General features: G+C 60.6%; 1 protein-coding gene across 3 annotated transcripts; it reads right to left on the reverse strand.

Annotated features, from left to right (window-relative positions):
- Nucleotides 1–1991: 1991 nt before the first annotated feature.
- On the reverse strand, nt 1992–19678 carry THOP1 (thimet oligopeptidase 1). Of its 3 annotated transcripts, none has more exons than XM_082837454.1 (13): nt 19583–19678; nt 17206–17418; nt 14767–14915; nt 13644–13751; nt 10848–10950; nt 7596–7756; nt 6437–6572; nt 5870–6236; nt 5587–5788; nt 3603–3789; nt 3369–3497; nt 2606–2706; nt 1992–2355 (listed from the first exon to the last, which is right to left on the reverse strand). In XM_082837454.1, exons 1-13 carry the CDS (start codon nt 19596–19598, stop codon nt 2200–2202), a joined length of 2028 nt encoding a protein of 675 aa, XP_082693580.1. In that variant the 5' UTR covers nt 19599–19678; the 3' UTR covers nt 1992–2199. The 3 variants fall into 3 exon arrangements, with proteins under 3 accessions (XP_082693580.1, XP_082693579.1, XP_082693578.1); XM_082837453.1 differs by having other exon boundaries at nt 2606–2742; XM_082837452.1 differs by having other exon boundaries at nt 1992–2742.
- Nucleotides 19679–23628: the final 3950 nt, after the last annotated feature.

Consider the following 23628-nt stretch of genomic DNA (forward strand, 5'->3'; position numbering starts at 1 on the left):
TGAGCAGGGGCTACTCTTCATTGCGGTGCACAGGCTTCTCAGTGCAGTGGCTTCTCTTGTTGCGGAGCAAGGGCTCCAGGTGCGCGGGCTTCAGTAGTTGTGGCACGCAGGCTCAGTAGTTGTGGCTTGCGGGCTCTAGAGCTCAGGTTCAGTAGTTGCGGCGCACAGGCTTCGTTGCTCCGCGGCATGTGCGAACTTCCCGGACCAGGGCTCGAACCCGTGTCCCGTGCATTGGCAAGCGGATTCTTAACCACTGTGCCACCAGAAACCCAAACTCCATCCTTTTTAAAAATCTGTTCCTTCCACCCTCATGGAGGAGGGGTAGGGGATGGGGAGGAGTGACAACCCGATTTGCAGGGGTCCTGTCGCAACCCCTGAAGGGGACAGGGAGAGGATCTAAGAGGTGGCACGACCCCCTAGTGACAGGTAACAGCTGCACTGCTGGCCCTTCCTGCGCCAGGACCTGAGCTCAGCTCCCAGGGCGGCTGGAGAAACGCACTGCTTTTGGTGAGATGCCCTTACTTACTGTGTGGAGGCTGCTCCGGCTGCCCTGGCGACCACACCCCAGCAAGGCTCTGTGCCTGTCCTCCCTGCCCCCTGCCCAGGGCTCTGAGAACAACAGTCTCTGTGGGGCAACCTGCTTCCAAGTCCTTCAGTGACCACGAAGGACTGGGAATGGGCTGGGCTGCCAGGGACCCTGGGCATCAAACACCTGAGCTCAGCCCTGGGGGCTGATGTGAGGGCAGGGGCTGGGGGGTGGGCAGTGAGCAGATGGACCTCCAGCTGGCATTCAGTCTGGGCCCCGCACCTGGGGAAAGGCCTCACCCTCTCGGTCCTGACCTGCCCGCTTGGGAACCCTGTGGCCCATCAGCCCGAGGCCTGTGGCCCCTGCAACGGACTGCCCAGAACACAGCTGGGGTGCCAACGCCACACCTGGATTTCGCACGGGGACCATCTGGGGGCTCAGTGCAGGGGAAGACGAGCAGCCCCCAGGCCCCGACACGCCACTTCCATATCCATCGAGAGGTGCCCGGACGGAAGGCCGGCTGTGCTCCTTTTCGAGCCCCAGGTAATTCATACGAACAGCCCTCCTGGCCACGGGGCACCCACCCACCGGCTCTGGGCCAGCGACCAGCCCAGAACACAGAAGGCACAGAAGTGGGTGCAGGGAGCTGAGCCAGTGCTGCAGAAGGGCAGACACCACAGCCTGGTCCACAGCCGACTGGCCCAGGGCGGGTGAGAACGGGCGGGCAGGCTGAGGGGAGGACAGAGCGTGGCACGGCCTGCCCGCCTGGGCCCCAGGGAGAAGATCAGGGCGCTGCCCGCGCCCTCGCTCCGCTGCCTGGCGTCCTTTGTGGGGACAAAGGGCCGGAGGCAGGGCTCCCGAGGAGCTCCAAGGCCAGGGAAGGACACACAGGACGGTCCAGCCCACCCTACCGCTCCAGTGGTGCAGCACCCTCTCTGAATTCCTACTGCCACCAAAAAACCCTCCTAAGGCCTTTGGGAAGAACTGCTAGGACCCAGGAAGACAGCCCCTTGCTGTGGCCCAGACTTCACGAACTGCCGGCGACCAGAGGGAACCAGCCGGCCGGCCGTGAGCAGGACAGGGCACGGGGACAGGGCCAGCCACGGCCGGGCTCCCCGCAGCTGTGCCCACCGCCAGAACCAGCTCCCGCCAATCACAGCCCATGCCAAACAGTGACGGGCGAGAGGCCGGCAGGAGACTGACACCCCGTCACTGGAGAGCCAGCCCGGCGAGGGTGGGGGGGCCATCCCCGTCTGAACTCACCCCACAGCTCAGCCGTCTCCCAGTGACCCAGACGCGTCACCAGCGGAGAGCAGCCTTCAACGGCCCCAGGGCCGAACCCCGACCAAGGTCAGAACTCCCGCCAGAGTGATGGCCCCCATGCCACTCCTGTGGTGGAAGGGATGGCAGTCAGAGACCAGGACTGGAGCCTTTTCTTTAATGCCTCCGTTTCAAAGAACCGTGTTTTAACCAGGAAAGCTCCCCAGGAAGGGACTGTATTAGTGCAACAAGTGGGAGCCTTGACGCCAAGCTCTCTAGACACATCCAGGTGGAGACTTTTGGCCCAGGCCGGCCGCCGGGGACTCAGGGGCTGGGGGGACACGCGGCCCCTCCCCTGCCCCGGCGGGGCGCTAAGGCACCCGGCCCACTGGGGTGGGCAGAACCCTGTGCCGTCAGCAGGCTGGCGGCTCGCAGTCCTCAACCTGCAGCCCTTTGCTCAGGAGGAAGGCGTCCTGCTTGGGGTCCCGACCCAGGAAGAGCCTTAACATGACGCTGGCGTCCTGGGAGCCGCCTGGCCTCAGGATGCAGCTTCTGTAGTCCATGCCCACCTGCCGAGAGGGGGCGGGGCTGCAGGAGGGTGGAGTACCCCCACTCCTGGCTCCAGGGGCCAGCAGCATCCAAGGGAGGGGATCTGGGGGTGTGGGTGTGGCCACCTCTGCTGTGGCTGAACAAAGGGCAGGGGAGCAGGAGGACCAGGGCAGGGTCCTCAGGGCCGGGCAGGCCCAGGCGGGTGGCACAGGCATCTAGGCCCAGGCCGAGGACCGCGGTCTTGGTCTGCGCAGCAGGCCGGCCTCTCACCTTGCCACTCAGGACGCCCTCCTGCTTGAAGCGTGTGTGGAACATGTCCGCGGAGTACACCTCACTCCACAGGTAGCCATAGTACTGGGCGTCGTAGCCGCCTGCCAGGTGGCCGAAGGTCGCAGGCATGTTGGTCCCTGGGACACACGTGGAGAGGCTCCTGCCCGGCCCCCTGGCCCCTCAGTGCCCCTTCCCGAGAGCGGGGGCCTCAAAGCAGCCCTGTCTGAGACCCCTGCCACTAGAGGGAGACTTGGCCCAACACTTCAAGAAAACAGGGACCTTGCAGGCAACTCAGTGGAGGGACACAAATAAATCTTTGCCCACTTTCTGCTGAAGCTCACGAGGGTTCACCTCTAAGCCTCTTACAAGGTCAGCTGCCGAGGCTCCGAGGGATGAATCAGGGCTCGCCCTCTGCCACAGGGAGAGCGCGGATTAAAGCACTCACGAGGGAGTGAACCCGTGTCCACACCGACATGCACGTGCAAACCTGTGGACGCGTTCCGTCCGGGGTATGAAGCCCTCTCCTGCCCCTTCCAGGCTCTCCAGAAAGCACCTGCTGAGCCGCCCACCCCACCCTTGGCCTCCACGGGCCACAGCGGGAGGGACCAGCCCAAGAACCGAGGCGCGAAGAGGCCAGAGGTCCGAGGGCCTCGGCCGGAGGGTGTTGGTCAGTCCCCCTTCACACACCACTAGACGATCTTCCTGACCCGAGCAGTGGCCGCCACCCCAACCCCTAAGGTGGGCCTGCCTCGCGCATGGCTACCTGGCGTGGCTGGGACCCCGAGGATCTCCTGGGAGAGGCGAGCATACTCCTCGGCTGGGTCTGCGGCCGTCTGCGTGTGCAGGGCCTGGTCCACCTTGGCCAGGACGATCTGGCGCAGGTTGAAGAGGCCTGGGGGGCAGGAGGAAGGAGACGTGGGACTGGCTCTGTGTCCAGGCCGCCCTCTCCAGCCGGGCGGTCTGGGAGCCCCCTTCCCTTCCCTTGGCCCGGCCGCACCTGTGTTGGCCTGCCGGGACTTGATGAGTTTGTCCAGCAGCTCCTGGGGGACGGCGCTGCCCGTGCGGTAGTGCTGGGACATCCTGAGCAGCGGCTCCACCTCCCACACCCAGTTCTCCAGCATCTGCGAAGGTGCCTCCACGAAGTCCCGCTCCACGTGTGTCCCACTGAACATGGCGAACTCGGCCTGCAAGGCAGGCTGTGGAGCTGCAGGAGGGCCCACCCCGGACCCCAGACCTGCCCGGAACACAGGGGTGCAGAGAGCCCGCCACCCCGTGGATCACCGCGCCCCCTCCCCACCCATGGAACCAACACTCTCCAGCCAAAGCCCCGCACCCAGGAGGCAAAGGTGCGGACACGGCGCAACCGGATGGCGGCCGTTGGCAGTCGCTCTTTGCTCCTCTTTCGTGCCTGAAATTCTTTCCTGAATACACGGCGCCTGACGCAGTGCGGCTGGAACCCAGGCCCGGCAGGTGTGGGTCCACACGAGCCCAGTGACCCCGGCATGTCCTTCCCAGGCCCCAGGGAGCAGGGCAGACGCTGCCTCCTCACTCCTGGGTCACTTGACCCCCAACTTCCAGTTCCAGCCGCAATTGCAAACAAGCGTCCTTCTCACGGTCTGCTGAATGCTCCAATGTGTGCATTTTTGTTTCTGGGGTGATTTCTCTGCTCAACATGGCTCCGAGCGTAGAGCTGAAGTGTTGGCTGGTGTCCCAAGTGCAGGAGGGCGGTGACGTGCTCACGGGGGCAGTGCGTGTGTCAGATGAGCTTCCTTCAGGCGAGGGTTACAACCCCGCCGTGAGTGAATCAACAATTGCTATCAGACCAGGTGTCTTTAAACAGAAATACACATCACATGTGGCTGCGTGGGGATCGGTGGCGACAACGTGGTGACAGAGGGTGACCCCCAGCCTCACACCACAGACAACACTCCACCATAGTGGACAACAACAAAATTAAAGGCTTGATTACAAAACTTCTAGGCAGAAAAGGCAGAAGAAACTAGGCAGGAGAAACTCAGTACCTCGGGTTAGAGAATAATTTTTTCCATAGGACACAAAACGTGCAAGAAAACAGTTAATAGACTGAACTTCAAAGTCAAAACCTTCTGCTCGTAAACATACTAGTAATAAGAGGTCCCTCCACACACGGGGACATCCCTCAGCCACACAGCGGTGAAGCCCTGACACTCGCTACCACGTGGATGGACCCTGAGAACACGATGCTCAGCGAGAGAAGCCAGACACAGAAGGACACACAGGATGCGACTCCACTGATGGGAAACGTCCAGAACAGGCAGATCCACAGAGTCAGAGAGTGGGTTCCTGGTTGTCACGGGCTGGGGAGGGAGTGATAGCTAAGGGCATGTGGGACACTTTCGGGGTGATGGAAATGTTCCAAAACATGGCAGTAGTGACGGCTGCACAGCTCAGTGAACTGTCCCCACGTGTTCCGGTGCAGCCTGTGACAGCATCGCTCTCGGGACGGAGGGCTGACCGCAGGAAGACTGAGCGAGCAATGGGTCCTGGGCCCGGCCGCTCAGCTGGGGGCCCCACATGGGGAAGTCACTGGGACTTGCTGAGCCTCCACCGAGACTGGCAGCAGCCCCAGGGCCTCACTGGGCGCGGCGTTCCCGGCCCCAGAGCCTTCCCTCTGGTTCTCATCACTGGCTGTCACCAGACTTGCAGGCAACGTTCCTTTTTTTTTCTTTTTTAAAGGCAACTCTTGAGTACATGTATTTAACATGTAGGGAACCAGCCCTGACACCTTGATCAGTGGCTTCCAGCCTCCAGAGCCTCCAGGACATCCATTTCCGTTGTTTACGTGCTCAGTGAGTGGGGTTTGATGATGGAAGCTGACACCGAGGGCGTCGCCACGTCCGGGGTGATGTCAGCTCAAGAATCCCGCGGCGAGGACATGCCTGAGGACCACGCGCGCCCGGGCCCTCCCCCGCTCCTGCCCGCAGCCCAGCGCCCGCACCCACCTGGGAGCAGAGCTGGTGCATCACGTGCCCAAACTCGTGGAAGTAGGTCTCCACCTCATCGTGCTGCAACAGGGAGGGTGCGTCGGGCGTGGGCTTGGTGAAGTTGGCCACCATGGCCGCGATGGCGATCTGGCGGCTCCCGTCCTGCCGCAGGCAGCCCGGCTGCAGGCCGAAGCAGGCCGCATGCCCGTACTTCCCTTCCCTGGGGAGGGACGCGGGGTGAGGCCCAGCTTCCGCAGAGGATCCCCGGCCCATGGCCGACACGTTTCCCCCAAGCACACACCGAGGGTAGAGGTCCAGGTAGAACTTGCCGATGACCTTGCCCGAGGCCGTGTCCCGGACCGTGTAGAGCGTCACATCTTCGTGCCACACGGTGGCGCCCTCCTCCAGGTCGAAGGTCAGCCCCAGCAGCTCCTGGTAGATGCCCAGCAGCCCACGTGTGACCACCTGCATGGGGAAGTACTCCTTGAGCAGGTTCTGGTCCACGCGGTAGCGCGTCTCCTCCACCTGGTTCATGTAGTAGCGCATGTCCCAGGCGTTGATGCGCCCGTCAAAGTGCAGGCCCCGCCTCTGGCACTCGGCCTCCTTTAGCTCCAGGATCACGGCCCGTTCCTGCTCCCCGAGGGGCTTCAGCTTCTGGGCCAGCTCATCTGCGGGCGGAGGGGAGAGGCTCGGCTACGTCCCTGGGGCGGCTCCCCAGCCGCCCCCAACCCTGCGCCCCTCGAGGCAGAATGAAGGGTCTGGGAAGGTGACCCCCAGGCTGACACAGTGGGGGCTCAGGCAGCACCGCGTCCAGTCCAGGTCCGCCTGACCCCGCTCCCCACTGGGCCCCAGGGGGAGGCAGGGTTACCTAGGAAAGTGGCCACCACCTGGCTGGTCTTGGCCATGTTCATCTCCAGCACGTAGTCGGCATGCGTGCTGAACCCCAGCAGGCGGGACTTCTGGGCCCGCAGGCTCACCAGCTCCCCAAGGATCGCGCAGTTCTCCTGGAACCCAGAGATGGCTGGCGCTGGGGACCATGGGCCATGCCCTCCCCGTGGGGCCCCGGGCCAGGTCTCTGCAGGTGGGCAGGGCTCTCAGGCCGCTGGCGCGCACAGCGAATACCACTCCCTCCTCCTCCTGGCCCAGATTTCTAGACACTTTGGTGCTGTCCTACCATGTGGTCTTTATAAACAGGTCCTTCGGAACCAGAAAGGTCGTGAACCGTGATGGGCTCTAAGGCCAAGGGCGGGAAGCAATGCGGCCAGGCTCTCCAGGAGCCACCAAGGGGCCTCCCCAGGCTCAACAATACAAACGTGGCTGCTGTGCAGACAGCAGCTCATCCCCACGGCGCCCGAACACCCAGCCCCTGGACGGTGAGACACCTGTTGCTGCAGGTGGCCCGTGGCTGGCTGCTGAGGCCCGGCCCCAGGTGTATGCCACCTTCTCTGGGGCCACCTCTCCGGTTCTGCGGTGGGGTTCTCCTGGGAGCCCCCAGTCACCACAGGACCAACGTGGCCTGTCTGCAGGCCGAGAAGGTGGGGACACAGGACTGTCCCCCGTGCCCCCCGCATCCCCTGCGAGGCCGAGCGAGCACCAGTGGGGTCTGCGGGGAAGATGAAGGGCTCATGCACAGCCCCCATCTACTGAAGATGCTAAATGGGAGAAGCACAGACTGCAGCCACACGCAGTATGGACCAAACACAAGTGTCCTTGCAGAACCCGATGTCTGAATGTCAAGGCCGTGCCCGGGCCACAGCGAGAAGGCCCAGCCACATGCTAGGCACAGAGAGGGGATGGGGGGGACCTCTGCGAATCCGAGCTCCTCGGGCATCCGGCAACACCCGAGAGGGAGAGGACCTGAGGCTAAGGCTCGAGAGCGAGGGAGCAGAAGCACGAGCTCAGGAAGAGGCTCAGACCCCTGCCCCGGGGAGCCTGGGGGACGGAGGCAGACCCCCGGACACCTGCTAGGGGCGGAGCGAGCTCGTGGGCCCCTCTGGGCACTGAGCCGGCAGAGGCGGGCTCCTCACCCGCTTGCACCTACAGTTGAAGGCCTCCTCCACCTTCCTCCTGGTCTCGGGCACGTGGCATTTCTTCAGGAGGGGGAAGTAGTGCGGGTACTTGAGGGTGACCTTCAACTTCTCATCCTCGGTCTTCTCCAGCGAGTTCAGGAAATCCTCAGGGAGCCCTCCTGTGGAAGCCAAATCAGGGAGCTCTGAAAGGACCCGTGGGCTGCCCGACCCAGGTGGGAAGGGAGGGCGTCCCTCCCGCGTGGGAAGTGAGGAACGGGAGCCAGCAGGGAGCACAGTGCCCGGTGCGGCCTACCCAAACGCCCACTTCCCACCTCTGCACCCAAAGGAGCCACGTCAAGGGCTCTCCCGCCTCAGACAGCTGCTGCTCTCCTCATCAGGACGCCCTCGGGGAGGAAAAGCTATGTTCAGCTCCACCCAGGCCAGCCTGCACCTGAAGACGGCGTTCACCCCGGGACAGTGCCCACCCCGGGACAGCGTCCACCCTGGGACGGTGTCCACCCCAGGACAGGCTCCAGCCTGGGACAGCGTCCACCCTGGGACAGTGTCCACCCTGGGATGGCGTCCGCCCCGGGACAGGCTCCAGCCCGGGATGGCGTCCACCCCGGGATGGCATGGGCTGCCGTCTCCTCTGTGTCCTTTCTGGGTGGATGGCACCAGTGGAAGGCAGAACCCGCCAGGCAGCCCTGACTGGGCGGTGCCCCCGCCCCATCCCAGCTGTCAGCACTGCTGCAATGGCTGGCCTCCAACCTGGCCTGTCCTCTTAGCATGGAGACCCGGGTACATCGCCCTCAGACTAAAACCTCCAGGGACCTGTGCCTCACAGTCTGGGCGATGCAAGGTCACCGCCCCTCATGCCCCAGCCTCGCCACCCAGCTCAGCCCTGGGGCCTGGGAGCTGAGGGAGGGGTGGAGGAACCCTAGAGGATCCCCCTCAGGTGGGCCGTCTCGGCAGGCCCCGACAGGTGTGCCCGTGACGCTAACCCTAACCCAACAAGAAACAGCTGAGGGAGAGCCACCCTCGCCCCGAACCGGCTCTTCCTCCCTACTGAGACTGGAAGACCCTGTGACTCTCTCTCAGCCTCACACTTACCCAGGAGCCGGTTCTCACTGTTGGACAAGGTGGTGAAAGCATGGAAGGGGTGCCACGAGGCGAATCCCTAGTTGCTCGACCTGAGCTGAAGGCACTGGTAGGCACTCGTGGATGTGTGTCTGCACGCGTGTGTGCACACAGCTCTCGTCAGCTGAGGGGGCCTAGAAGCAATAGCTCCCAGCATCTGGGCGCACACCCAGCAGCCAGACCTTTGTTCTGACTATCCCGCCAGGGCCAGGCCGGGCTGGGCCAGGGAGAGGACAAAGTGAGCCCGGCCCACCCTGTGTCAAATAGCAGGTGCTTGAAGAATCACAGGGACACGTCCACTTGAGGGGCTCTTCGAGGCCACACTGGGACAATGAGCATCTAAGTAAGTGATGACAGCAGGGGACCGCACCCCACCAGGAAGACCAGGACCTGGAAGCCCACACATACAAAGACACTGGTCAGCAAGTACTGGGGGGTGGGGTGGGGCGGGGGGGTGAGTTCTGACTTACAAGAAGATACAAACTAAGAGATTACACAGGACTAGTGGGTGGAAACAAATGAGAGGAACCAACCTTCAAGCTTCTCTGGAGAAATGACTGACTATGAACGGAGAATGGCGCCTTTACAGAGAAGACGCCTAGAGGAAATTGCCTTAGAACTGAGATTTAGGGAAAGAAACCAAAGTGTTATGTGTGTGTATGACTCTCTCTCGAGATGGGGAGGGAGGGGGATGGAGAGAGGGAGGGAGGGAGAGGGGGAGAGGGAGGGAGGGGAAGGGAGGGAGAGGGAAGGAGGGGGGAGGGAGGGGAGGGAGAGGGATAGAGGTAGAGAAAGAGAGGGAGGGAGGGAGAGGGAGAGAGGGAGAGAGAGGGAGGACAGGAAGCAGGGAGAAAACAGAGAAAAAACACACCATCTATGTTTCTGTAAAATGACACCAGGGATCCTTCCACAACCAGAGAAAATAACCCAGCGAGGCTCCTGCTCAGCTGGAACTGAAACTGCAGACGGGGTCAAACCCCACCAGGCTGGCCACACGTGTCCAGCCGCCACCCCAGCCCTGTGAGACAGGTCACCAGGGCTCTGAATGTCTGCTCCATGGAGCTGGGGTTCACCCTCTCGCCCGGGAGGCCGGGCCATGACAGTAGGGCCCCTGGGCTGGACAGATGGGGGGAAAGCAGCCCCGCAGGACAGCTTGTGCCAGCAGATTCAGCTGCCAGTTTCCAGAGGCCTGGGATCACCCTTTGGCCCATGAACCCCAGGAGCCACGTGGGTCTTGCTGCCCGGGACAGGGGGTTGGGGACCAGAAGTTAGGGCAGCAGAGGTTGGCGTGATGGACCTGAAAAACCTGCCTGGGTCAGCGTGCATCCGTGGGTGTCCCCAAAACCCACCCGCCCAGAGGCGAACGAGGTGTCACATCTTATGCAACAGCCTGTTACACAGAACTGGTGAGGATGCTCAGCCCCATCTGAACCCCGGGCAGAGCTGACAGGCCGCTGCCCACCGGGCCTAGATTTTGCAAAACTATCAGCGTGGGCAAGACGGAAGCAAGTTTGTAAAAGGCTGAGGAACCGATCAGCAGGGAAGGAGCCTGGAGAGACAGGAACTAAATGCAATGCCTGAGGCCTGGCTCAAGCCAGATGGGGCCAGAAACGTGAAGACTGCCATTGGGACGGCTTGGGGGACCGCTCCACGCTCTGCTTCCCAAGGGCTGCCTGCACCCGGGGACTCAGGAGGTGCCCTTGCTCCTAGAGACATGTCCGGAGGCCCTGGCGCAGGAACAGCACACACGGCATCCATGTAGGGAGGCCGGGCCCGGGGAGCACACGGGGTCTCCCTGGTGCTGTTCTTGCCACTTCCCTACAGGTGTGAAGTTTTCAAAATAAAGCATTCGAGGAAGAGGGCAGAAGTTGCAAAAGCCGCCCAGGCCCCAGCCCTTCAAGACCCCACGCCGGGTCAGGCTGGGGAGGACCCTGTGAGATTAAAGAGACATCACAGAGAGCAGGGTGGGGGTGGGGTCTTGGGGGACAACTCCCTTTGGGGCAGAATCTCGGTAGACAGACCGCAACCACCCCCAAGGAAGGATCCAGAACATTGGGACCCAAACACTCTGAGCACCCCAGTGGAAGAAGGCCCTCCCGGGGGTCAGGGGCACCGTGCGGAGCCCGCACGCACCCAACTCCTCGCGCGTGAATGGCAGGAAGGTGGTGTCCTCGTTCAGGTTCTTGTTGAAGTCAATGCACAGGAGACTCAGCTTCTTCTTGATGCTCTTGATTTTCTGAAGGAAGAAGACGGCCGTGAGATCGGGGGGTGGGGGCACGGAGGGGGGTTAAGGCAGAAGAGGCGGATGAGAGGAGGGAGATGGGAGAGAAAGGGCCTCGGGTCCTAACTGTTAGGACCCTCCTCAGGAGTTACCCCAAGGTGGCAGTCTAAGCTTCAGCCGTTTCAACGGAGCTAAGTTTCTGCCCCTTCAGGGTCTATCTGGTTTTCAGAAACAGGGAGAAATGGACCAGCCTGGGGGAGGGAGCAACGTGGGGTGCAGAGGAAGGCACCGGCTCCCTGGGGCCCCTGCCGGGCCAGCAGCAGGAGGGATGCCTCGAGGACCTGCCCAGGCTGCACCCCCTGCCCGGCCCAGGACTCAGCGCGCCCGCCCCGCTCCCGGGCTGAACAGCCATGCCTGTCGGAGGACAGGAGGGGCGCTGGGGGAGCGTGCCCGCTGGCTCTGCCAGGAGCAGGGGCTCGTCGGGCACACCTGGCTCAGAAGCAGCCCGAGGGACGCCGGGCGTTTGCGGGCAGCAGGCGCCGTGCCAGACACTGGCCTCCCTGCAGCCTCACGGCCCCATGGGCCACGACTGGGCAGGAGCACAGGGCGCCCTGGGAGGGCGGGGCGGCACTGAGGACCCCGCCCCGTGCCAGCAGGCCGCCTCTCCTGGGCGCCCTCCTCCCCGGGCGTCCCCGTGGTCCCTCCGGCCAGTGGTTCTCAAGCGTCAAGGCGGTCTGCGCAGCCCCAGCGTGCACACCCTCGCCTCCCCCAGCCTCGAAGCTCCACGCGCCTGACGCTCCGCAGGACTTCGGGGCCCCCGCGCCCGGCCCACCCTGGAAGCTGGAGTCCCACAGTCCTCCGAGTCCCGGTTTCCTCCACCACAAGGCATAGCACCAGCCGAAGTGGGACAGCGTTTTTCTTGAGTAACGATAACTGTCGCTGAGCCCTGGGTCGGGCCTGGTACCTGCATTAACCGCTTCTGTCACTTTCTGACGCAAACCAGCCAGCGCAGGGATGCACCCCAGCCCCTTCTGTACGGGGCTCCCACACTCGGGGCCACCGTCCCCCTGCGCTCATCACCCTGGGTAGGCCCAGAGCCCCGGATCATTCTAGCCGATCCTGAGCTGCTCCTTCCCGGGGACGCACACCTCAGGCTCCAGTCCCCAGCCACCCCTCCCCTCATTGCTGCCGAACCCTCGTGCTCCCGGGAGGCCCTAGGTGATGAGGTGGGCCCCTGCCCAGAACCGCGACTGACAAGCTCTTTCCTCATCTGCTGGCCTCACTGTTCTCTGTCCTCCACACAAACCGACTCGGTCAGCGCTCACGACCACCTGTGAGGGGGTCCTCGGGTCACGCACGTTGCAGAGGGTGAACAGGGACAACGGGGTCCAGTGACCGGCCTCCGGGGACCCAGCTGGTTGGTGGCAGAGCTGGGTCTGATCCTGGAGGTCAAGACGCGTGCAGCCACGGCGCCACACGCCCCCCACCGAGGTGACGCGCTCGACCATCGGTGGCTCGCCGTGCCCGCCCCCCTCCCCACCCCACGAGGCTGCCTCCCGGGAGGGGCCGGGCTGCCCATCGCCCGCCTGTCCAGGGCGCTGCAGGGACCCCGTCCTGCTGGACCAGGGGTGGGAAGAGCTGAGGGCTCTGGGGTCCACGTTGGGGGCAGAGGGGTGTCAGGTAACTGGGAGGACCTGAAGGGACAGGCCCCGGGGGGCTGGGCCCACTGGGAACCTGCGTGGCCACAGGGCTCAGCCCAGAGAGGAGGGAGGGGGTGAAGGCGGACGCGCTCGTCAGCCTCCCATCACCCCCAGCCTCCGTGCCCAGCGGGATCCGCGCTGTGAATTACAGGAGAAACGCGTCGGATCTTGGCCCCCAGTCCTGGCACACAGCTCCTAAACCTAAAGCCACAGGATGGGTTGCATCTTACAGCCCCACTACCTGCCCACCTCCTGGGAGGGGAGAGGGACAGGGGTTGCAGCGTGAATCAGTGGCCCATGGCCAACGATGTAATCGTGCTCATGGAACAAAATCTCGGTAAACTCGGGGCTCAGAGAGCTGCCGGGTGGGCGCCTGCAGGGGTCCCGGAAGCCCCAGCCCCGCCCCATGCCTCCACACCTCCTCCAGCCACCTGGCTGCTCCTTATGATAACCCGGTGGTCCGGTCCGTGGACTGGGTGCCTGTGTTCTGGGGGCCGCGCTAGCCGACGAATGGAACTCGGGGTGGGCGCGTGGGAACTCCTGACACAGCCTGTCAGCCACAAGCGCAGAGGACGACGTGGACCTGTGGCCGGCGTGGGCCGAGCCCTGACCTGCGGGCTCTGACTCCGGGTAGATGGAGTCCGAACTGAACCGTAGAAATCCGACAGTCACAGAGCTGCTGCTATGGGAGCCCCACGGGCCTGGCGTCGGGATGGAAGCTCTGTGGGAGCGGGGGCTGAGGGTGGAGTGGGCTCGGAGGAGGCGGTCCTTCCTTGAGACCCTCCCAGCAAAGCCACGGGGGGCGGGGGGCCCAGCTGAGGCGGGGCTGAGGCAGGACACAGAGAGGGGCCCACGCCGTCCGTGCTCTGGGGAAGCCCTGTGACCCTGAGGACCGAGGGCAGAGCAGGTGCAGTGGGACTGCTGGTCCACGTGGACCTTCCCTCCTGGGATTGAGGCGGCAGAAAGATGGGCAGAGGCAGGCACGCGGGGCCCAGGCCAGGCGCTCACCTCCTGCGTCTCCTCGGGCAGGTGGAGTCCATTCCTCCTGCCCAGGCTTATCAGCCGCTCCAGGTACCGCGACGCCTCTGGCCTCAGCGAGTCACTCTGGACCTTCTCCTAGAACAAGATAACCAAAGTTCTGCTCGCAGCAAAACATCGAGACGGTGCCCAGTGCTGGCGAGGCAGCAGAGAACAGGGGAGTCATCGCTGGAGGCAGCGCAAGACAGTGCAGCCACTCTGGAAAGGAGTTGGCCAGTTTCCTAGAAAGCAAAACTTCCTAACAAAGCAGCCATCACAGGACTCGGCAACCGCAGTCATGGGCACTTACCCCAGAGAAATGGAGACTGAAGTCCGCACAGAAGCTGTACACAAATGCTTGCCTGACTGGGAAGAGCCCCAGACCAAAAGCCGCTGGGGACCTTCCCAGGGCAGCGGATGACACGGGCAGTTGTGTCAACGTCAGGAGCCTGCTGGGACGCTGACTTTACTTTCACAAAAGGTGACATTGGGGAAAATGGGGCCAAGTAGCCGGGACCACTCTGAATCATTTCTTACAACTGCACGTGAACCTACGATTAATTCTGTCAGTGAAAACTTCTGTTAAAAGCAGCACTGCCTGTGCTTTCAGAGGCCCCCGCCCTTGTGTCTGCACAAAGCACCCAGGGGCCTCCCCTGGTCCCGAGGGCTACGCATCAGCGGGTTCTAAGAACCACCCACCAGCCACGTGAGAAGTATCTGTGGTCCCCCCGACACAGGCAGCAGTGCTCGGCCGGCTACACGGAGCACCCACAGGAAGGCAGCAAGTGCACACACGTGTTACTCGTCCCTCACCTCACGTTGGAGGCTGGACGTCCCCTCTAGGTGTGCCCAGCAAGGTCGGGAAAGTGAGGTGACGTGTGGACCCGGGAAGGCATTTTATGCTTCCTCTCCTCCCTCCCACTCGTCTTTGTCATGTTTCTAACGTCGTCTGCTGTGGTCCAACGGCCCCACCGTGAAACTCACCACCTTCCCCAGGCCCAGCGCACAGCCCGTGGTGCCCACTGCCCACCTGCGGGGCTGCCTCCAGCTTGACACCTCGTAAAGCCCGGGGAGCGGAACGACCCAGTCCGAAGAGGTCCCACCGCGCGCTCACCTGCAGCCAGACGATCCTCTGGTACACGTCCTGCCTCATGCTCATCTCCACGTCGAACTCGGACAGCTTCTTGTCCGCCTCCGTGCTGGCTGTCCGGATGTCCTTGGATGGGGAGACGTGCTGCGGGAAGTCAAGGATGTTCCTCTGGACTGAAACAGGGAGACGACAGGACAGGTGTGAAAACGGCCCCGGGTGGAAACGGGTGGGTGCCAGTTCCAGGCTAGAGATGGGCGCAGTTACCCCCGTCCTCGGGGACTCACATTCCAAAAGGGAAGGAACTTAGCTCAGGACACCCCAAGTCAAGAGGGACCGGAACAGGGAGTAGGATGAGACCGGAAGAGGCCAAAGGGACTCGGTGCCAGAAAAGAGCCATGGCTGCCCATGGCTACGCTGCAGCTCACCAAAGATTTTGTACTTCACAGCACACGTGTACGCTTCGTGAGACAGAACGTGTGGCGGCTGTGAAAGCACACGCTTCAGCTGAGTCACCACATGACCCGCAGACCCACCCCCAGGTGCACACCTGAGAGTAACGGAACATCCTCCACCCAAAACTTCTACACATGCCATCACAGTAGCATGATCCGTAGTAACCAAACAGTGGACACGACCCAGACGCCATCAGCAGATGACTGGACACGTGTCCCTCCACATATGGGGGCATCACTCAGCCATGAAAAGGGGTGAAGCCCCGACACTCACTGACACGTGGACGGATCCTGAGAACACGATGCTCAGTGAGAGAAGCCAGACACAGAAGGACACACAGTGTGTGATCCCATTGATGGGAAACGTCCAGAACAGGCAGATCCACAGACACAGTGGGTTAGTGTTGTCAGGGGGTGACTGCTGATGGGGTCGGGGCTTCTTTTTGGGGTGATGGAAGGCTCTGGAACTGGAGAGTGGTGAAGGTTGGATATGCTAAATACACTAAAAACCAATGACGTCTATGCTTTAAGTGGGCAGATTACGTGGTATGTGAATTCTATCTCAACACAGCAGTGTTTAAAAAAGCATATACTCTGCGTGGGGGAGACCTGAATTAACATCAGTTTGGTGGCTTCCACGGTTCCAGGCCACCGAGATGGCCCAGGTCTGGTGGGTCAGCTGCAGCGTGGAAACCTCTGCAGGGCAGTCACCGGCTCAGCTGACTAGGCCAAACGAGGTGGGGCTCTGGGCGGGTCTCATGCCGGTGGCCCGAGAGCAAGCTGTGAAAAGGACAGAAACAGCCTTTTCTGTCCGTTTGGGATTTGCAGGCTGTGACTGCACCGAGTATGACAACGAAATACCAGAGTGTGGGATTAGTCCAGGTGGCTGGTGTGGGGAGACGGGGCACAGGAAGGGGCGCTGGGCGGAGCTCAATCTGTGCTCAAAGAACCCGACGCCCGGCCAAGCAGAGGGGAGGGGCTCCCCGGCTGGCACGAAGCCCCCAGACGGGGCGCAGGATGAGGGGCAAGGCGGCGCGTGGCTGGGCCCCAGAGGCCACGTCGAGGGCTCCCACCTTGACCCCCAGGGCAGTGGGAAGGCACCGGAGTTGGTCGAGGGGAGTGCCATGGTCCAATTCTAGTTTTCTTTAAAATTACTCAGGTTACTGAAGGGAGATGGAAAGAAAAGGCCACAGAAGTGGAGTAGGAGAGACCAAATCATGTCTGGCAGGGTCCCTCCCGAGGTGGGAATTTGCATCATCCACCCTCCAGAGCCTCCTGCCACAAATGAGAGGGGAGACTGAGCCCGTCACCCGTGTCCCGCCAGAGCAGGGGACTGGGGGACAGAGCCGGCCTGCGGGCTCTCCATCCGCTGCCTGAGCCGCAGCCCTTACCCTTGGGCCCAAGGCACACTGGGTCCCCCCAGGGCGGACCCTCTGGAGTCTAAGCCTGCAGGCCAGGGGCAAGCAGACCCTGCACGGCGAGGCGTCAGGGACATGTGGGAATCCCGCAGCTGGAATTCAGGGATTCTAGACGGTTCGCAGAAAAACAGCTGCTCTAGAGATTCGGGCACAGGGGGTCTCCTCGGCTCAGAGTTCTCTGCCTCATCAACCTCTGCAGAGGGGGCTCTGGGAGGCGAGCTGTGTATCTGACATACAAAGGCAGCAGACAGACTGTGGAGGAGAAGAGGGAAGGACCCATGGGGTGGCGATGAGGACGCCTCAGGGTATCAGGGGACCCAGGGCGCCATGGGAGGAGAAAAGCAAAGGGGACCAAGTTCAGCGGCTCAGAGAAAACAAACAGATCCCCGGGCAGGCACACGGGCAGGGGTGAGAAGGGGCTCCAGTTTCAAGGCTGGCACGTGAGCCGGCTCCCCAAGAGGAGAACTGGCAGACACTGCCTGACGCTGCCGTTCTGGGCCCTCGGGGACAGAGCAAGCTGGCCAGCCCGGGCTGCCTTTCTCCACCGGGCCCCTGGGGAGGAGGTGGTGTCGCCCAGTCTGGGCAGGGCTCACCTGTGTAGGACACCTCCACGTCGGCCAGCGCCTTGAGTGTGTTCTCATAGGACACATCTTGGAGCTCCTGGGAGCCCACGCGGTCGTACACGCGCTTGGTCTCCTCGATGAGCTCGGTGGTGAGCTCCCCGATTTGCTGGGCACTCAGATCCCACCGGAGGTAGTTCACGGCCGAGCACGGTGCCGCCACGTCCAGGGCGTCTCCTGCACAGGCTGGACCCAGAAAACAGAACCCCACACCCGGCGTGTCTGCTTCAGGCTCGGAATCAGGGTCAGAGTAACAGGCTGGGGAGAGCCCACAGTTTCCCAGAACAGATGGCAAGGCCCCAGGGCTTTCTGGGGACGCACAGGGTGATTGGTCCTCTAGAGCACAAGGTGATCCTGCCCCCAGGGGACACTGGGGGATGTCTGGGGACGTCTGTGGTTGTCACCACTAGGGAGTGATGCTCCTGCCTCAGCGGGGTCAGGCGTGCTGCTCAATACCCCACAGCAGCCAGGACCGCCCCCAGGAGAGGCCCCGCCCCCGAAGTCAGCGGTGCTGAGCGGGACATCCGGCATAGACCTGCGTTTCACTGAAAGAATAACTGCACTGCAGGGTGGTACCCCCAACCTCCCTGAATGGAACCTGGAACATCTGTATTGTATTACTTCTCTAAAAGAGGGGGAAATCCTGATTACTGTGACGTCCCTAGCCCCAGGAGTTTTTGGATACAAGACTGTGGTCCTATAACAACAGCTGTCGGGCTTCCCTGGTGGCGCAGTGGTTAAGAATCCACCTGCCAATGCAGGGGACACAGGTTTGAGTCCTGGGCCAGGAAGACCCCACATGCTGAGGAGCAACTAAGCCCGTGTGCCACAACTACTGAAGCCCGCGCGCCTAGAGCCTGTGCTCCGCAACAAGAGAAGCCACCACAATGAGAAGCCTGCGCACCGCAACAAAGAGTAGCCCCCGCTTGCCACAAATAGAGAAAGCCTACGCGCAGCAACGAAGACCCAACGCAGCCAAAAATAAATAAATAAATAAATAAATCAAAAGAAAAACAACAGCTGTCACTTGAAAACCTTCTTGTGTGTTCCAGGGTGTTTTGACCTCACTGAACTCTCAGGCAGTTCTGTACTCTGCACCCTACGTAGCTCCACTTTACAGACGGGAATCCTGAGTTTGCCATGATGCCACAGCCAGCAAGCGACAAAGGTGGGGTTCAAAGCCGGGCAGCTTACTTCCACTGATACACACTAAGTGGCGGGGGGAGCCTCTTCACCTCAATAGAGGTTCGATTTTTCTGGCCAAATGACTGCTTCAAATTAGAGAATATCTTTGCAGAACATTCTGGATTTCAAGAACTGCACAAGAGGGACTGTGAGTCTGCATTAAATCTGGTGGGAAAGAAGGGCTCCAGGAGCTCAGGAAAGGCGGGACGTCCGAGTCGGGTGGAATTGTCGGGAAAACCTTTTGGAGGAACTAGGATTTGAAAACTTGAGCAGGCCCATTCTTTTCATAAATATTTACTGATTGTCACCTACGTCCCAGGTCTCTGAGCTAACAATCCCGCAGCAAACAAGGCAGACAACATTCCTGCCTCCCTGAGGCCTGAATAACCATAATTATGATTATCAGCATGAATACAATTATCATCATCATCACAATGGGCTGCAGAAAGAACAAAGGGAGGATAGGTGGGCAAGAGAAAATTCCAGGAGGCACCACTCAACATCTTGGGCGATTTTCTAAAATAGAGTATGCGGGTGGCATCGCTCCCCTAAATGAAAACCAACCCTTCCATAGCGCCCCTTTGTGCTTCCCATAAAAGGGACTCCCAGCTGTGTTCCAGCTAAAATGACCTGTTGCTCCCCAAACGCCCTGCTGGTGCGCTTGCCTCCCCGCCTTTGCCTTCGCGAGTCCCACCACCTGGGACGCTCCTCCCGCAGGACAGCTGCTTCTCCCCACGGGGTCCAGGCTGAGTGAAATGCCACCTCCACCGAGAAGTCCTCCAGGACCGCCCTCCCTAAAGAAGCACCACCAGCCCCGGCACCGACGACTGTCTAAAGCCCTCGCTTAATTTTTGCCTGTTGAACGTCCGTCTCTGGCTCTGGAACTGCGTCTAGAACTCCCTCAGAGTCCACCCAAGGGCCAGACCCATCCTCATCAAAAGCGACACGGAGTTTGCCGAATGAGTGAAGCGCTGGAAAAGTTGTTCATTCATTCGGCAACCGAGGGTTCGCGGTTCCGGGCTCGCTGACCCCCCTCCCCTGCCTGGGCCCGGGTCACTCGAGAGTCACTGGGCTCCGCTTTTAGGCCCCAGGGGCCACCCCGAGGGACGGTGCGCGCGGCTCCTGGGTCCGGCGAGCGGGGCCAACACCAATGGGCGGCCGGTACCTGCGGGGGGCTTCATGGCTGGCGGGTGTGCACCGGCGACCTCTCCCTCCACCTGGCCTGCGTCGGCGTAACAGCCGTCAGCCTCCGTCCACTCAACCACCGAAGCCTACTGGACTGAGGTGCCCGCCGCCCGCGCACCAACTGAATGCTGGGAGACGCGTGCGCCGGACGGGAGGGCGCACGCGCACCCCAGCTCCGCTCACAACCCGAGGCTGTGCATCCGAGCGCTGACTCCTCCTGAGCATGCGCTGGAACCACCCCCGCCCGTCATTGGCTCTCAGTGGTGAGAGGGCAGAGCCTTCGGGGAGGCGGGGGAGAGGCGTTTCCATGGAAACCCACACAGCTGGCACCTCGGAGCCTTCGCTAGGTTCTCTCTGCCAGTAGTTCGCTTGGGCTTCTAGCTCCTGTATTAATTTGTACTTGCCTCCTTTCTACCTTTGTTGGGTATTTGGCTAGTTTTACAAGTTTTCTCCCTCACTTAAGGTCCTCCGTGGTCCCTTCCCATATCTCAGGCTCTTATCCCATTCCCAGCATCCTGGCCAGCTTCTAGCGTCTAATGAACAGAGATGGTGCGCCACATATGTTAGCTGAATCCAGTTGGTCAATTAAATTAAACACACATTCATTTAAAAAACAGAAATGTAAGCAAGTATCATTGAGAAAGCTTCAGTGAACGGATCCACGACTTCAAACAACAGGTGTTTTGGAACAGTGCAGTTACCTGACCTATATCTAGGGTTCTCGGTTAACACAAAACCTTGAACCGTCTAAAACACCCAGAAAGAAAAAGTTGCGAGAATTAAACCGGCCCCCAAACGCACCTCATTTATTCCTGAAAAAAAATGAAAATAACCCAGGGTGTTAAGTGTGCATGCGTTTTAAGTAGGATAAAAATGAGTTAGGAGAACGCTTCTGGCAACTTTAACGCTAATTTACTAGGGAATTTCGCGTTACCCACCCTCGGTTTTTTCTCTCTTGAGGACATCAAGTTTAGTTCTGTTAATCTTCATTTTCGCTGTTTCCTGTACTTGGAGTGCTTTCCTTCCGTTCTCCAAATCCACGTGTGAAAGAGAGGCCTTCCCTAATCATCCCAGCCAACTTACCCCCGCCCATCACAATCACAGCACCCCACTTTTTCTTCATAGCGCTTGCCATTAAGTAAAATTTGTTCATTTATGTACTAGTATACTAGTTTATAGTCCGTCTACCCCAATACAAGGTAATGAGAGCAAACATTTTGTTGGCCATTAGAGTTGGTGTGCAATAAATATTTTCGACTATTAGACATCTGCTGTAAACAAATATCTCTATTACTTTACTCTTATGGATTGAATAAATGAAAGAACGCACTTGTAGGTGGATAGGTGGGTGAATAAATGAACAAATATGTTCAAAGAACGCCTGTAATTCTCTGGTCGCCAGATACCTAAACACAACTGCACCACGTGGTCGACTCTGCACCACATGACGGCTCCGCCAACCCACAAGAGTCCGCCACTGTCCCACCATGCACCGCTCCATTCCGGTCAGTTCTGATTTCCGCCCTCCTTTCGGTCGCAGAGGTCAGTTGCCCTAACGACTAGCTTGTCCCAGCCTCTAAATTGCGTCACTTCCCCCCCCACGCCCGCCTAGATAATTGGTGCGCCTGCGCAACATGAAAGCCCGCGGGTGCTGGCTCCTTCTGCGCAGGCGTCGCAGCTGGGGGGGCGGGACCGGGCGGGGCCGCGGTACGCAGGCGCAGCCGTCGGTGGGTCGGGGTTCGGCTGCCTGAGAGGTGAGTGGGGGGTGCTCGGCGCTGAGCTTGGCGGGCCTGAGGTCCGCGGTTCGGGGCTCTTGGGGCTCCCAGGGCTCCGGGCCCCGTAAGAGGACGTCGGTGTGGGGCCGGGGTCGCCGCGTCCGCGGGGTACTATGAGTGGGCGGCGCGGAGGGGAAACTGAGGCCGGACGGCGTCGGGCAGGCCCTCGCCGGCCCGGGTCTCCCTCCCGCAGACCCCAGGCCCGGGAAATGCGGGTTCGCAGGCCGGCGGGTGGACAGCGGGAGGCGAAGCGCTCCGCACATAGTGAGCACTTGCTGGGTGTCCGCTGCTTTCCGGAAACACGGTCCTTTTGAATCGGGGCCCCCGTTCGTGGGGTTCAAGTCGGGGCTCCTGTCTCGGCGCCGCCACTCTCTACATGGGTGACCTTAGCCAGCCTCTTGGCTTCTCGGAGCCTCAGTTTCCCCTTCTGTAAAATGGGCGTCGTCTCCGCCACTGCCTGGGGTGGGAGGCTTCCGGGAGGATTAAAGTCGCAGGGCCCCCAGCGCGAAGTGAGAGCTCAAAGGGAGCAGCAGCGGTTAGTCTGATTTCACACGGAGGGCCTCTGCCTACTGTGCTGGAGGTGGGAGAAATCTGGGGTCGAGGACCAGCTCGTCCACCTCTCGCTGGCTGTGTAAGCTCGGGGAGATCGCTTCCACTCTCCACCAGCCCTTTTCTTCTACTAATAGGGGTTCTAGAAGTACATGCCTCTTACAGGCATTTTGAGGTTAAATACACGTGGAACATTCTTTACTTAGTTTCCCTCCCCTTGTCAAGAGCTTTCTAGAGGACAGCTAGTTTTGTTATTAGGTGCCAGGAAATGCGTGTGCACTCTGCATCCTCGCTGAGTGATGTTCCCATTTTCCTTTGTTTCTGCCTCACTGGTTATTTTTGTCTGCTTTTCCTCTCTGTAGACCAGGGATTTTGTCCTGTCAGGGGACCCGGGGCCGTGTCTGGGGACATCTGTGGCTTTCACGACCAGGGGCACTCCTGGCACCAAGTGGGTGGGGACCAGGGTTGTTGCTTCATACCCCTCAGTGCACAGGACGGCCCCCACAAAAAATGATCTGGCCCCAAATGTTCACAGTGCCAAAGTTAAATCCTACCCTAGACTAGTGATTCTTTGCCAGTGGGCTTCAGAGGGGGCAGAGGGTGTGAACCCCCAAGAAATCACCTGCACGGTTTTGTGTGCATGCCCACTTTTCTGGGATGAGGAAAGTGTATTTTGGAGTTTAGGCTCTGGAATCAGCCTGCCCAGGTTCAAAACTGCCGATTTGCATCTTAGCTGGGTGCCCTTGGGGGGGGGTGCCCCCATCTCTCTAAGCCTCAGTTTTTTGTTCTGTACAATGGGAGTTAGATTAAACAAACTGTAACCAGGGGGCCAAATCCCCCTGCAGCCTGTGTTTGTGAATGAGGTTTTGTGGGATCACAGCCCACTTGATTGCATACATGTTATCCATGGCCTGGGAAGCTGAACGTCCTCATTCTGACCCTCCTTTTCAGAAAATGTTTGCTGACCCCTGAAATAGGCCATTATGTGTACTCAGCTCAGGGCCTGGAAAGTCCTGGGCACTCCAAGGATTTCATTCAGGGGTTTATAATTCAGTCTTCCTGAAAGGGTGAGTGGTTCTAAATGGGGTTAAGCTCTGCCCCGGATTGAGAGCTATAGTCTTACTTGTTCCTCTTTTTTTTGGGGGGGCAAGACCCAATGCTGGCCTTGACGGCCCATGCACAGTGAGGGTGAAAGAGTAAAGAGGACGGTTGGTAGGTAGGCTTGTCATCCCCTCTGCTGATGAGGAAACCGAGACCCAAGAGAAACGACCTCCCAAAGGAACCTGGTCACGTGTCTCTGACCATGACAAGGATCCAAGGTTTCTCTGAGTCCATGTGGACCAAACGCCCCTGAGTGCTGGGGTCCCTGGGGGAAGGTGATCTGTCCAGTGGCTCACAGTCGGGTGCAGAGTGGGCAGGCCAGGGAAGAGTCGGAAGGCCTTGTAGGAGATGCTGGACCAGAGGCAGGACAAGTACTGGGCTTTGCTGGAAGAAGAGGGTGTCCAGCTCTGTCTGAGGAGGTGACCTTCTGGCTTGGTGTTAAGGGGGAGTGAGTGGTTCCCAGATGGCAGGAGGGAAGGTGAGCATTGCGTTTGAGCAGAGCACAGGGGCTTTGGTGAGGGGCCACATGTGCCTGCTCAGGAGGTTTCGGGGGGCTGTGGAGGGTTTTTAGAGTGCAGGACATCCTGGCAGCCCCTCAGAG

Source organism: Leucopleurus acutus (assembly GCF_964270905.1).
Source record: "Leucopleurus acutus genome assembly, chromosome: 3".
NCBI lineage: Eukaryota > Metazoa > Chordata > Mammalia > Artiodactyla > Delphinidae > Leucopleurus > Leucopleurus acutus.

Bases quoted from the DNA above. Each gene is read 5' to 3' on its own strand.
- THOP1 (XM_082837452.1), bottom strand. The intron at 7,757-10,847 runs GTGCGTGCGGGC...TGGCTTCCACAG, and splicing joins ATTCACGCGCGAGGAGTTGG to GAGGGCTCCCTGAGGATTTC. The intron at 6,237-6,436 runs GTAACCCTGCCT...CTCCGCCCGCAG, and splicing joins GGTGGTGGCCACTTTCCTAG to ATGAGCTGGCCCAGAAGCTG.